This window comes from Lasioglossum baleicum, unplaced genomic scaffold (assembly GCF_051020765.1).
Source record: "Lasioglossum baleicum unplaced genomic scaffold, iyLasBale1 scaffold0047, whole genome shotgun sequence".
NCBI lineage: Eukaryota > Metazoa > Arthropoda > Insecta > Hymenoptera > Halictidae > Lasioglossum > Lasioglossum baleicum.
The window spans coordinates 404,440-417,414 of record NW_027469107.1 but is presented as its reverse complement, the minus strand read 5'-3'; the positions used below and the strand labels follow the sequence as shown (position 1 = coordinate 417,414).

At 42.2% G+C, this 12,975-nt stretch overlaps 1 protein-coding gene across 1 annotated transcript; it reads right to left on the bottom strand.

The window, feature by feature from the left end:
- Nucleotides 1–820: 820 nt before the first annotated feature.
- LOC143219533 (uncharacterized) lies at nt 821–2,143 on the bottom strand. The gene is made up of 5 exons (XM_076445469.1): nt 2,133–2,143; nt 1,941–2,051; nt 1,727–1,847; nt 1,484–1,643; nt 821–1,374 (listed from the first exon to the last, which is right to left on the bottom strand). Exons 1-5 carry the CDS (start codon nt 2,141–2,143, stop codon nt 1,172–1,174), a joined length of 606 nt encoding a protein of 201 aa, XP_076301584.1. The 3' UTR covers nt 821–1,171.
- Between the last annotated feature and the right edge of the window lie 10,832 nt (nt 2,144–12,975).

Here is a 12,975-nt window from a genome sequence, read left to right as displayed (position 1 = left end):
CCATGGAGAGTGCCGCTCTCGGTCGAGCGGCCGCGGCGCTCTCTGATTGGCACGCGCCTGGTCGCGACGGTGATTGGCGCGTGTCCGTGTCGCCGACGTCTATAAATATAAGTAGGGGCCGGTAGCCCTCATTTATGCGGCGCTCGCGACGAGGTATGGCCTCGTCGCAAAGGGAAAAGAAAATTTATATTTCTTTTGTATGCAACATTTATTTTAATGCTTGAACATGGATTACAAACGAATCAAAGTTTATTTAATCTAAAAAGAAACGCGTTACATATTCATATTATTGTTAGACTTTGTTAAAATCAATATGCGAGTGAAAATGCAACAATTTTGAATTTCATCGACTCAATTTTACTTAGCACTGAATTAGTTTTGTTACGCCGCAGGGGGTTGGGGTGAAGAGATAATATATAAATTACACAAAATTGAGAATTTAAAATTTACTAATATTGTTGTTTATTAAGGCATCAAGGTTACACACAATCTTTTCATAAACCTAAATCTACTATCTTATGATTACGACGTTGTTGCATCTGCTTTCCCCAACTTGTGGCCGGTAGAGCATGTTCTGGCATAAACAGAATACCTAAAAAATACGAGGAATATCATTAATATACAATATATTCACACATGTACAATGGCATAATTAGATATGCTTACCACACTACAAATTGGAGATCCGCCTTTTCCCCGGTTGCCGTGGCTTCCTTCTCCTCCTCCTCCTTCGAGAAACTGATTACATTTCAATAGGTTTCCACATTACCACGGAGGTACTATTGACAATGCGTTTTTTTTTCAGTGGTATCCCCAGTAGGCCTATTCCACCATGTCGTTGCAGTGCCTTCCGTACTGATCGAAGTTCCCAACCTTAATAAAAAACATTCGTTTGCATATTAATAGATCAGATATACTTACTTTTAGTACAATTTTACTATCAACGCGCTCGGCAGCGAGCGAACGAAGTTCCTTGCCCGCCCACTCTAAGCTGTTTTATAGGCAAGAGGAACTTGATCCATCCATCATATCACAACTTTGATAGACGAGAGGAACTTGGTCCATTCTTCATATCACTGAAGTGGATGGGTCGGGGAACTTGGTCAACCTTTACACGAAGTGTTTTTGTTTGGATAATATACTTACGCTACACTCCCTCGGAGTCTCCCTGTTACGGTTGTGCTGCGGGATTTAACTCGAAGCTGTTCGACCAGTTTTCACGGGCGTCGACGCGGGCGGCGACAATTGCCTCATCGACTTCACCACCGTTCTTTACTCGGAGCCGCTGTTTCGCTGCCTTCAGCGCAGATCTCGCCGCATTGGCGAATTCTGCTCGGTCCGGCTTGGGGAACGACTTTGTCCTCCATAAAGCCGCTGTAACATTCATTCAAATCGAGATAAATATTGCTAAACAATAAATTAATCAAGACAAACAATTAATTAATAATGAAATTAAATTAAATCAAAGATGTGCAAGGCTTACCATACATGGCCTCCATTATCTGCGTGCGCTGCAGTGGCTTGGAGCCACTGGCACCCGACCACACGTACCCGGCCAGTGCGTTGCCCGCAAATACCTCTCGGAAACATTTGTTGACCGCATCTCTTAATGTGCGCCCACCCAATTGGGCCAAGAATGTTACCTGAAGAAACAATAAACATCAATTTGCATATTCATTAATTTGATGTACTTACTTTTACTGTGTATGTAGTGCAATATACTTACAACAACGCCGAATTGGGATGCGTTACAGTTATCAAACAAGGCTACCTCGTTTGTAGTGCTTAGAGGTAGGAACGTGGGAAGTTCTCCCCCGTACTCCACCGACATTATTGCCCGCACCTGACTGTTGATTGTTGGAGCAACGAACAATTAATAAATGACACATCTTTTCGATTGAAATCATTTAAACAAATACTAAGAATGATGTAATACTCACTCCACCGTGGTGTACGTCCGGTTCGCGACGTCCTGCGATTTATCGAACTTCGCCTTAAGTTCCGCAATCTCCGCCTTATTTTCCGAAAGCTGCTGCGCCATTTTCTGCATGCTAAAACAAATGAAAACATTACACCATGTGCTATGAAATGTAATTGCAATTATTACTAAAGAAAATAAATATGCAACTTACCATTCCCACATTGCTATCAGCAGCTCATCACCAGCGGCGGCGCGGGGGCCGGAATCAGGTACAGAGCCGGGGGGAGTTGAATAATACACAAAGGTGGGGGAGGTGGCATCATTCTCAGGGACGGTGGAAGTGCAATAATACACAGGGGCGGGGGAGGGGGCATCATTGTCAGGGACGTGGGCAGGGGAATGATGTACAAGGGTGTGAGAGGGGACATCATGTACAGGGGGGAGATAATGTACAACGGGGGTGGCAGGGGTATCCTGTACAAGGGGGCTGGCAGGGGAATTATGTACAAGGGTGTGAGAGGGGACATCATGTACAGGGGGGAGATAATGTACAAGGGGGGTGGCAGGGGTATCCTGTACAAGGGGGGTGGCAGGGGAATTATGTACAAGGGTGTGAGAGGGGACATCATGTACAGGGGGGAGATAATGTACAAGGGGGGTGGCAGGGGTATCCTGTACAAGGGGGGTGGCAGGGGAATTATGTACAAGGGTGTGAGAGGGGACATCATGTACAGGGGGGAGATAATGTACAAGGGGGGTGGCAGGGGAATTATGTACAAGGGTGTGAGAGGGGACATCATGTACAGGGGGGAGATAATGTACAAGGGGGGTGGCAGGGGTATCCTGTACAAGGGCGAGGGAAGGATCGAGGTGGGTGGGCTCTGGGAGCCTATAAGTCACGCCACGCATAGCTACTGCTACAGCAGCGAGGTCGTCGCACTCCGCCGCGGGCGGCATCCTCCTCTTCTTGAGCGGTGGCTCGCCCTTCGGGTTAGTTACCCTCTTCTTGCGCGGGGCCTGGTTCTCCGCGTTAGTCGTCCTAAGCTTCATAGGCTTCCTTGCTTCCCTTTTCGGGCGTACTCTCATCTGAAATATATGGATATATTGAAAAACATTTTTTATACAGGGTGAATCACGGATCGTGATCAGTAAAGATCACTTTGTTGTTAGCAGTGCGATTGAAATTTTTTTTATCAGCTTTTGCATGGTTTCAGGAGAGCTTTAACGTGATTGTAAAAACATAATTTTTTCACGCCTATCTGTTAGAGGATTTCAAGGCGAATTCGGAAACGTATCATAACATTTTGAAAATTGCAAAAAATTGCTATTTTAACTTTTTTTATAAAAATTTTGCTATACACGTGAAAGTTTCTTTGAAAGCATGTATATGTGATAAAAATATTTTTGATCGGACAGCTAATTACATAGTAATCTCTACTTAATGATCACAATTCGTGATTCTCCCGATATATCAAAACTAATGAAATAATTGTTTCGTTGAAATGGTTTAATAACCCACTAGTTTGAAGGTACATTGTTTTCTCATATATGAAACGCAATAAAAATGAGTAAAACGAAGTATTTAAAGGGTTATACTTGACGAGTGACAGATCACTTGACGTATCGCTGCGGTTGTCGCTGACGGGGGGAACTTTCGACCAAACTCGATTCAAAATCAAAGAACTTTCGATAGAAATGAGTTAGAGTTTGTTTAAAATTAAATCTGAAACTTGGCAGAATATGGAAAAAATAGGCAGATTATGGTACGAACGTTTTTTAACCTTGAGAAAATTCGTTAAACTTTCACAATTTCAAGAAAATGTGGTGTCTCCGTTACCACGCGCGGAAAAATTTTGTTTTGACATGCTACATATCATTTCCCGTAGATTTTTTTACGCTGATTTCAAATCTGGTCTCAAAATTTGTCTACAATCTCCGGATTTTGCAAGAAATCGATTTTTGTGAAAAGAACTAATGTAATCATTTTTTCGTTGAAATGATTTGATGACCCACTATTTTGAAGGTATATTGTATTCTTATATATAAAATACAATAAAATTAAAGATAATGAAGTATTTGAGCGTTTATTTGACGTATATCACTTGACGAACGATCACCGGGCGTATCGCTGCGATTGTCGCTGGCACTCCTTGTACAACCCCTGGCAGAATGGTTCCGATCGGAGGCATTGGTACGGATTTTAGAGAAAACATTCACAATTTAGAAGTATTAAATGTTACTTTATGGAGTTAAAACTGATGGGGAATGAGAAGGAGCTTATTGAACAATGAAAGACATAAGCTTCTATTTATTATAACAAAGAAACGAGAAAATAAAGAAAATGTTACACGGAAAAAGTTCCCGATTAATAGATCAGCTGGAAGAAAGTTTCCGATTCGATTATCACTGCCATCACCAAATTCGTTCAACAATTGCTGTTGGATAATTCTTATAGAGTTTTTTTGCGCTTATTCTGAATCTGCCCTTGATTTCTCCCCTTAGACGCACAGTTTTTGAGAAACTTGATTTTGAAAAAATCGTAAAGAATTTGTCCTCGTACTTTTTATGACAATATTGTAGTCTATCGGCAGAAATCGTATTCTTTGCCTTCCGTATGCCTTCGCGAAGGGAATAACGGTACAGAGGGTCTGCCGTCGTACCTGGGTTTATGATTATAGTGTGTGACCAGGAGACCTTTTTAAAGATTAACGCAACCTCGTTATTTAGTGACCATCTGGGACACGGCCCAATGGTTATTTGTCTCCTTGCAATTTGCAACATCCTTAAAAACTTAATCCCGGTTAACGGTTATTATATATAGCAAAGTTATATATAATATATATAACAAAAGATTTTAAAGAATTTAGAACGAGAAACACTAGAAAATCTTCCAGAATTAAAACAAACACAGATATATTACATCGACTCCTTCTGACTTCAGATCCGTACATGAGCACTATTAGGCCGTCCATACACGGGTCGATCGGCGATTCGGTCGACGCGATTCCAGTCGCATGCGATTCTCCCTCCACGTGACTTCCAATGCAAATGAATACATAATCGTGTGCGATCGGAAGCGAAGTCGGAAAATCGCGTGGACTTATGGAGGTAAGTTTGTGCAGTTCATGTCATTTAAATGATTTGGCCATTATTTTTTGTAGTTTGAGTGCATTGCACTCTTCGATGTGGTCTATGTATTTATAGGTTGCATGCTCCTTTTGTAACTCCTCAGTTGAGCATTGCTCCTCATAGATGAGGTTGGTGGATGTTCAACAGATTTCCCTCAATCTTCGCTCAATTATACCAAGTGGTAATACTTCCGGATTAAATCGACCTGAGAAGACAACTCCCTAAGTACACTCCCACTCCACAGAACATTGTACAACAGTTTATCAATCCCTGTGACTTCAAGTTTTTTTTTACTTTGACTTTTGTTTTTGTTTTTCATAAACCTACTTGATTATATTCAACTATGTAAATAAAAAGCTTACCTTCATGTTATTAGTATGCGTAATAACATAAAAAAAGATAATAAAGATAATGAATAAATTATAACTTATGCAACCTCTCTCTCTATAAATACATAGACCACATCGAAGAGTGCAATGCACTCAAACTACAAAAAATGATGGCCAAATCATTTAAATGACATGAACTACACAAACTTACCTCCATGAGTCAACGCGATTTTCCGACTTCGCTTCCGATCGAGCGCGATTAGAATCGCGGCGATTTCAGTGTGCGGCTCTCCATTCATTTGCATTCGAAGTAACGTGGAGGGGGAATCGCATGCGACTGGAATCGCGTCGACCGAATCGACGATCGACCCGTGTATGGACCATGAAGTAAGAGTACTCTTACTTCATGGCATGGACTATGGACGACAATCGCGTCCGTGGCATGAATCGTACGACGATCAAGATGTACGAACTTCACGACGCGATTACATCGACCCGTGTGTGGACGGCCTTAGAGTGAAATCGCGTATAAAAGAAATTAAGGAATTCGAGAGCGGAAGCACGAGAATTAATAATTAAATAACAAGAAATGTAATAATAGTGATAATACTTATAATAATTGTAACGCTAATGGCAATAATAATAATAATAATAATAGTAATAACATTGATGTATTTTTTCTTAACTAATCCTTCATTTGACATTACTACCCAGACAACCAACTGCTCCGTTCTGCAGCTGTACTGCGCCGCAGCTATGTCGCGTTTTGGATCCCTGCTGCCGCGCCACTGCACGGAGAACGGGGCTCGATTTTGCCTCGCCGTAAGAGGGCAACACGGTCGCGCCAGGTCGCATTAATGTAGGACGTGCTATGTGGTAGATGTCGCTAACGTAAATGTCTATTATACAAATGTGTAGCAGCAGCAGTCTTTCTTTTTACTGACAAAATTAATATTTTTATTTAAATTACATACTACATACTATCAGGTCGTTCGGAAAGTAATTTCGTTTATCGTGTAGGGATGGCAATGCTTCCGTTTGTCATTACTAGACTGCGAATCTTTCTGCAAAGTAGAAATTGACTACATCGATTGCAAGAAATAGAAATCAAATTGAATGTTATTTCTTCAGCAAAGGAGAAAACGAAATGACTTTCCGAACGAGCTAATACATTAACATATTACAATAGGAGAGCTGCATAAAGTCTAAATAAAATCAATCTCATCATTTTCATACAAAGAAACATTTACCAGTTACTTTTAAGGTTCGGTAGGTGTAGAGGGTTGAAACGTCTTCGTGCAAAAAAAATGTGTCGTAGAAGGGAAAAGAAACTTAATTTATAATTTTCGGCTCGAGCGCGTTTCCAGCTACCCGAGTGCATCGGGCTGCCCGGGAGTGTCTCGATCTCGTCGGGCGGGTTCGGAAAGAATCGGACAAGTTCGGGCGAGCGAGTTTTCGCGCTACTCGAGATTCAATTCTGCGTTCGCACGAACTTGTCCGCTTCTGTCTGACGTCTGAACGCGCTCGACGAAGTCGAGCCACTCTCGGGCCACCGGGCCACCCGATGGTGTGTCACGGATAGACTGCGGATCTTTCTGCAAAATAAAAATTTACTATATCGATTGCAAGAAATAGAAATCAAATTGAATTGAATTGTTTCTTCAGCAAAGGAGAAAACGAAATGACTTTCCGAACGAGCCAATACATTATAACATATTACAAGGAAAGCTGCATAAAGTCTAAATAAAATCAATCTCATCACTTTCATACAAAGAAACATTTACCAGTTACTTTTAAGGTTCGGTAGGTGTAGAGTGTTGAAATTTATAATTTTCGGCTCGAGCGCGTTTCAAGCTACCCGAGTGCATCGGGCTGCCAAGGGGTTTCGAGCTGCCCGGGAGTGTCTCGATCTCGTCGGGCGGGTTCGGAAAGAATCGGACAAGTTCGGGCGAGCGAGTTTTCGCGCTACTCGAGATTCAATTCTGCGTTCGCACGAACTTGTCCGCTTCTGTCTGACGTCTGAAAGCGCTCGACGAAGTCGAGCCACTCTCGGGCCACCGGGCCACCTGATAGTGTGTCACGGATAGACTGCGGATCTTTATGCAAAATAAAAAATGTCAGCGTCGATTACAGGAAATAGAAACTAAATTGAATGTCATCTCTTCCCTTAATGATTTTAATAGAGGAGAAATCATATATCGACATCTTCAATTTAAAAAATTTTCCAACAACTATCAATTTCATCTACTCAAGTTTGCTATAAATGCATAAAGATCCGCAGTCTATTCGTGACATATCAAGCGGCCCGAGAGTGGCTCGACATCGTCGAGTGATTTGAAAATTACAGTCAAAACGTGTTGGTCGAGGAAGTGTCGACTTCCAGCTCAATAGTAAGGACCTGTCATAAATCTCCCTGTAGAGAACAGCCCCGGGAACGGCACTGAAAGAAATCGAGTCTACCGGGTTGGGTCTGCCTGGGACTGCCTAGCCCGACCCCAGCCGCGCGCCCGTGGTCTGCCTAGCCCGACCCCAGCCGCGCGCCCGTAGTCTCAATGTGTTGACTTCGATGGCGCACGCTGCGTAGTATGTGTGACCGCTGTAATAAGTATTTCAATACAGCCGAAAATGCATGTGAAACGAGTCCTGCCTCCTCCACTCTGATCCAATCGTCCGCGCATTCGCACCTAGACACGTCACCGTAATCCTGCCTGGGAACCTTCTTCTCAGGCTTACACCAAGTACAATGTCACCAGTTCGAATCCATGCGTGTTGGCGTCTTGCCGCCATCCCCTACAATTGCGTAGTATGTAGTGGGCGGTAACGGTATCGTATCCTAACCCACTGCTGTTCCGCTATCGCTCGTACTTACGAGGCAGTGTATTGGATCACTTGTTGGACATAGACAAATCTAAAATGTTTTTTCACTACGTGAATGAAATATGTAATTTCAGGACCGACGCTGTCGATCCTTACGTCAGAAAATGTCTGTTCCAGGGTTGTTACCTTTCACTTAAAAAGGCATCGTTGGTCAAGACTGGTTGCTAATATTATTCTCGAGGTGTAAATGGGGTTATTTAGTCGTATACAGCGTCCGTTGCCAGCTCCTTGTGACGCCAATTTTTATATCTCCATTTCTTTTGAAGGGCTCATTTTACAGTGGAAACTCCAAGGAATATAAACATATTTTGTTCAAAATTTAAATCACTGACGCACAGTGGTCTGGATTGGAAAATCGTGTGCCATTTTGTTATAACTTTTGAACCAGTAGAGATACTGCAATGAAATTTTCACTAAAAATATTTAAAAAATAGTCATTTTTAACTATAGGTAATTAAATATTTTTTGCATTTGTTAAACAATAATTTTTTATAAATTTTCATTGATATTTTTGATTAAAAAAAAAATTTTTGGAATATAATCGTACATACTATTTTTTACTTTCTAAATATGTATTTTTTATATTTATGTTTCACACATGTGTAACGTTTTATGGAATACGTAAAATATAAATTTGAGAAGTCTTGTTGCAATCAACATACACAAAAAAAATTACCGTAAAGGTAAAAACGCATTACAAGCGTGTCAAATTAAAAAACGAAACGAGCCTACTACCTTATATCTTTATTTTACTAGAGGTGAGCGAAATATCAGAACGAAACAGAATTGAAAAACTTCTATTATATTTTAATACTAAAGAATTACCTCGGATGCAATATTTAACACTAAAATCTTACATTTTTCGCTATGTGAAGTCACCTGATAATAATTTGTACCAACAATATACCTCGCAAAAATTCTATTACCAACTTTAATGGCTTTAAACAATAATAATTTGAGCGGGCGGAGAGGGGCGGAATTAATTTTTTCATGATTATTTAGAAGGAAGGTGTACTAAAAATATTCCAATTAATTAGAAAGCTAAACTCGGCTAAACTTTAAAGATATACCATCTTAAATGGAAAGGACTTCACAAATTTTTCTTACGGCATTGAGCATTATTATATAAATAGAGTATTTACGTTAATAAATAATAGAAAGATATGATTTTTATCACAAAAGTCTGCTCTTCAATATAAAAAAAAAAGCGAGAGATAATATTAAATAGGAACGTCAGGGCACCGCATCACAGAGAAGCAATTTTTCTCGTGAAAAATCCTCCTCTTAAAATGTCCTATTTTCAATGTTTATTGCAACTATTATATTTATTAAATTGTACTATTTTCTTCATTTCCGAGGTCTGTGAACATTTGGGAAGCAATGTTTATAGATATCGATTGCGACGAGACAACGTCTCGTCGCGAGCCGCGTCTAGGCCTAAGAGTAAGAGCGATCGAACGGCAGTCATATTTGTAGACTTTGCCGAAACTGGCCCGCACCAATCACCGCGAAGAATCAGCCGCGACGCGAGCGGCACTCTTCGTGGTCCGTGCTTTCGTCTTCTGTCTATATAAGGCAGAACGAGACGAATTTTCACCGGAGTTCACCTGGAGACAGTCTCACCCTCGCCAGTCAGTGAACGAGCTCGAATACTCCTGGGTGCGTCCAGGACGCGAGCGCTTCGGTACTCTTCGATCGGGGGCTTCCGTTCGAGTGTACAGACGTTCCTGCTGGACGACGAGGCCGTCCAGTCCGCAGGTCGAGACGACCGCTCCAGGAGACGCTCCCCGTCGAAACCGCGACGTACCGGAATCCGCGACGTATCCGCGCATCCGTAGCACCGTCTCCGGAAAGACGTTCCCGCAAGTCGCGAGAAGATTCGCGCACCGTACCAGACCGGCTCGTCGTGCCAGATACCGCTGGACGACGAGATCGCCGTTTTACCCGCGTCCAGAATCCAGCCGCGGTAGCATAGTCCGGAATCGCCAACGCACCGTGTCCGCCAGAAGCATGGTCTCGCTTGTCCGGACCGCACCCGGCCCGTCTTTTAACCCGCGTCCGTAGTTCGTAAGTAGAATAGTGTCAGTTGTAAGTGCGTCGTAAATTAGAGTAGTGTTAGTTGTAAGTGCGCCGACCGAGCCTTGACCGACCAGGCTGACTGTTCGCCGGCCGTTTCTCCACCGCGTTCTCGCCGGACCGCGAACCTCCGCCGTCGCCGTCGTCGCGTCAGCTACCGCTGTCGCGACAGAGATCGCCGCCGCCAGAAACTCGTCCCGGCACCAGGAATTATTATTAAATAAACCTGAGTTTTACCAGACTTCGCACAACCTTCATTACCTCCATCCTAACGAACCCTGGTAACTCTTGAGCTACAGGGCATCGCGAAGTCGGATCGTTACACGATACGAGAAAGTTCGTTTTTGGGCAGAAAGGCACACGATTTTCCAATCCAGACTACTGTGTGACGGCTCATCGAAAAAGACGTAAAAAACGAATTAGTTTAAATTTTTCGACTCCATACAGTTGATGGTCGAGGTTAAAAAAATAATTTTGCAATAGCCCAATCCTTTCCTAATAAAACCACCAAAAAAAAAGTGTAGCTCAATCGGATTTCAACGAAAATATGATTTCATGATGTTTCGTTGACAAAAAATTCGATTTTTTGGAAAATCCTGAGGTGGTAGACAAATTCTGAGACCAGATTTGAAATAAGCGTGGAAGAATGTACGGGAAATGATGTACAGCATGTTGCAAAAAAGTTTTATTGAAATTGTGCAGGTTTAACGAATTTTGTCAAGGTTAAAAAACGTTCATACCATCATTTCCCTACTTTCCGCATATTCTGCAAAGTTAGAGCTTTAATTTAAAAAAAAATCATCGTTCTATCTCTTTTCTATCGAAAGTTATTCGACTTTAACACAGAAACTTGCGGCGACCCGTGCAGCGACCCTTGCAGCGACCCTTGCAGCGCCCCAATAGCTGCACGGGTCGCTGCAAGGGTCGCCGCCTGGATCGCGACGGAATGGCCAAAAAAGGTGTGTCACAGCTCTGACCGACCAGTCCTGAACCGCTAGAGGACTCATCAGTAAGGCGGGCCCTGCCCGAGACGCTGCGATATCGGAAGGTGGTTTAAGGGTACGCGCACAGTGGACCCGTTTTCGCCCGACGACCGACTTTTGCCCACACAGACGAGCGTTCGGGAAGCATGTGTTGGTGTCTTTTCGACCGATTTCGACCGAAAAGTGCTCACAGTGGAGCCGACATCGGGCAAAATGGTCAAGTTCAACGGGGAGCCGAACCTTTTCGAGACCTTCGAGAAGGGTAACAATGGACAAACCCCATGGGGTCCCGACGCCGGTGGAGAATCAAATCATTTCGTTTTTCGCCCTACGTCGGACGATGCAGCGTTCACTTTAAATAATTTTCATGTCGCCAATTTTCAAGTATCAGTATTTTTAAAAATGGGTCAGCACAGAGGACACTTGGGGCTATATTATCATTATTTTTATTTTTCCAATTTCCGGGCGGTATAATAGCAATGCGCCTGTTTAAAAAACAATTGCAAAATAAACTATGAAAATAAATATTTTTTCAACTGAAATAATTTTTATTAAACACTCTTATGGTTTCACTATGGGCACCCAAAACTAAAATTGTCATTGTTTTGTTAGTTTGGCCGTTATAATTTAATGAAAAAGTTGTGACACCTCATATTCCACCTCCGCGTAGAACCATCAATTTTCAAGATTTTAAAGAATTCTCTTTGAGATACGTTCATGACTTTTTCGGATTATAACGTTCATATTAACGTCCAGTTCTAAACGAAAAAAATTAATAATTAGTTTTGTATTTTTTATAATTTAGAGTAATGCACTCACCGCACTGAATAATATCTACACTATAAATGTTTAGAAAATCAAGGAGTGCATATACATTATAACAACAAAGAAAGTAGAAAAAATTTTTTCCTTCAAATGGATGTCGCAGTTGTTTCCAATGTCAGCGTTTGTGCTTAGGCTCTATCTCTTATAATCTACATATGATCGATGTATTAATACTGTAATGTATTAATATTTTAATGTATTTCAGTACATATAGATTTTTGAAAATGACGTTACCATAGTAAACGAATTATTGCCACGTCTTGGGGATTTTGCACCACTGTGCGACGTACGATAGCGTAGCGGCTATCGGCACGTGCAATAAAACATTTGGCGCGTCCAATTCATAATTCTTTACTGTAAAGAAATTTTTAAATTACTTTACAACTGAGTTAAGTAAAGTACAACTCGTGTTGTCCGAGAAAGTGCCGACTTCCAGCTCAATAGTAATGATCTGTCATAAACCTCTTCATTGAGAACAGCCCCGGGAACGGCACATAAACAAATCGAGCCTATCATCTGTAGGTCTGCCTATCCCCCACCACAGCCGCGCCCGTGGTCCCAATGTTTTGACTTCGACGCTGTACGCTAGATAGTATGTGTGGCCGCCGTAGCCAATATTTCGACAACAGCCGAACATGCCTGTGAAACGAGGCCTGCCTCGTCCACTCTAATCCAATCGGGCGCGCATCGTACCTAGAGACACGTCACTGTGGTCCTGCCTGGGAACCTTCTTCTCACGCTCGCAGCAATACAATGTCGCAAAGTCAGACCCATACGAGATGGCGCCTTGCCACCCCCTACAATCGTGTAGTAGTAGGCGGTAACGGTTTAATAT

What these genes read in the sequence shown, in the direction of transcription:
- LOC143219533 (XM_076445469.1), bottom strand. An exon ending in CGGACGTACACCACGGTGGA is followed by an intron (nt 1,848 to 1,940) that starts GTGAGTATTACA and finishes AACAATCAACAG; the next exon opens with TCAGGTGCGGGCAATAATGT. An exon ending in GATAATGGAGGCCATGTATG is followed by an intron (nt 1,375 to 1,483) that starts GTAAGCCTTGCA and finishes TGAATGTTACAG; the next exon opens with CGGCTTTATGGAGGACAAAG.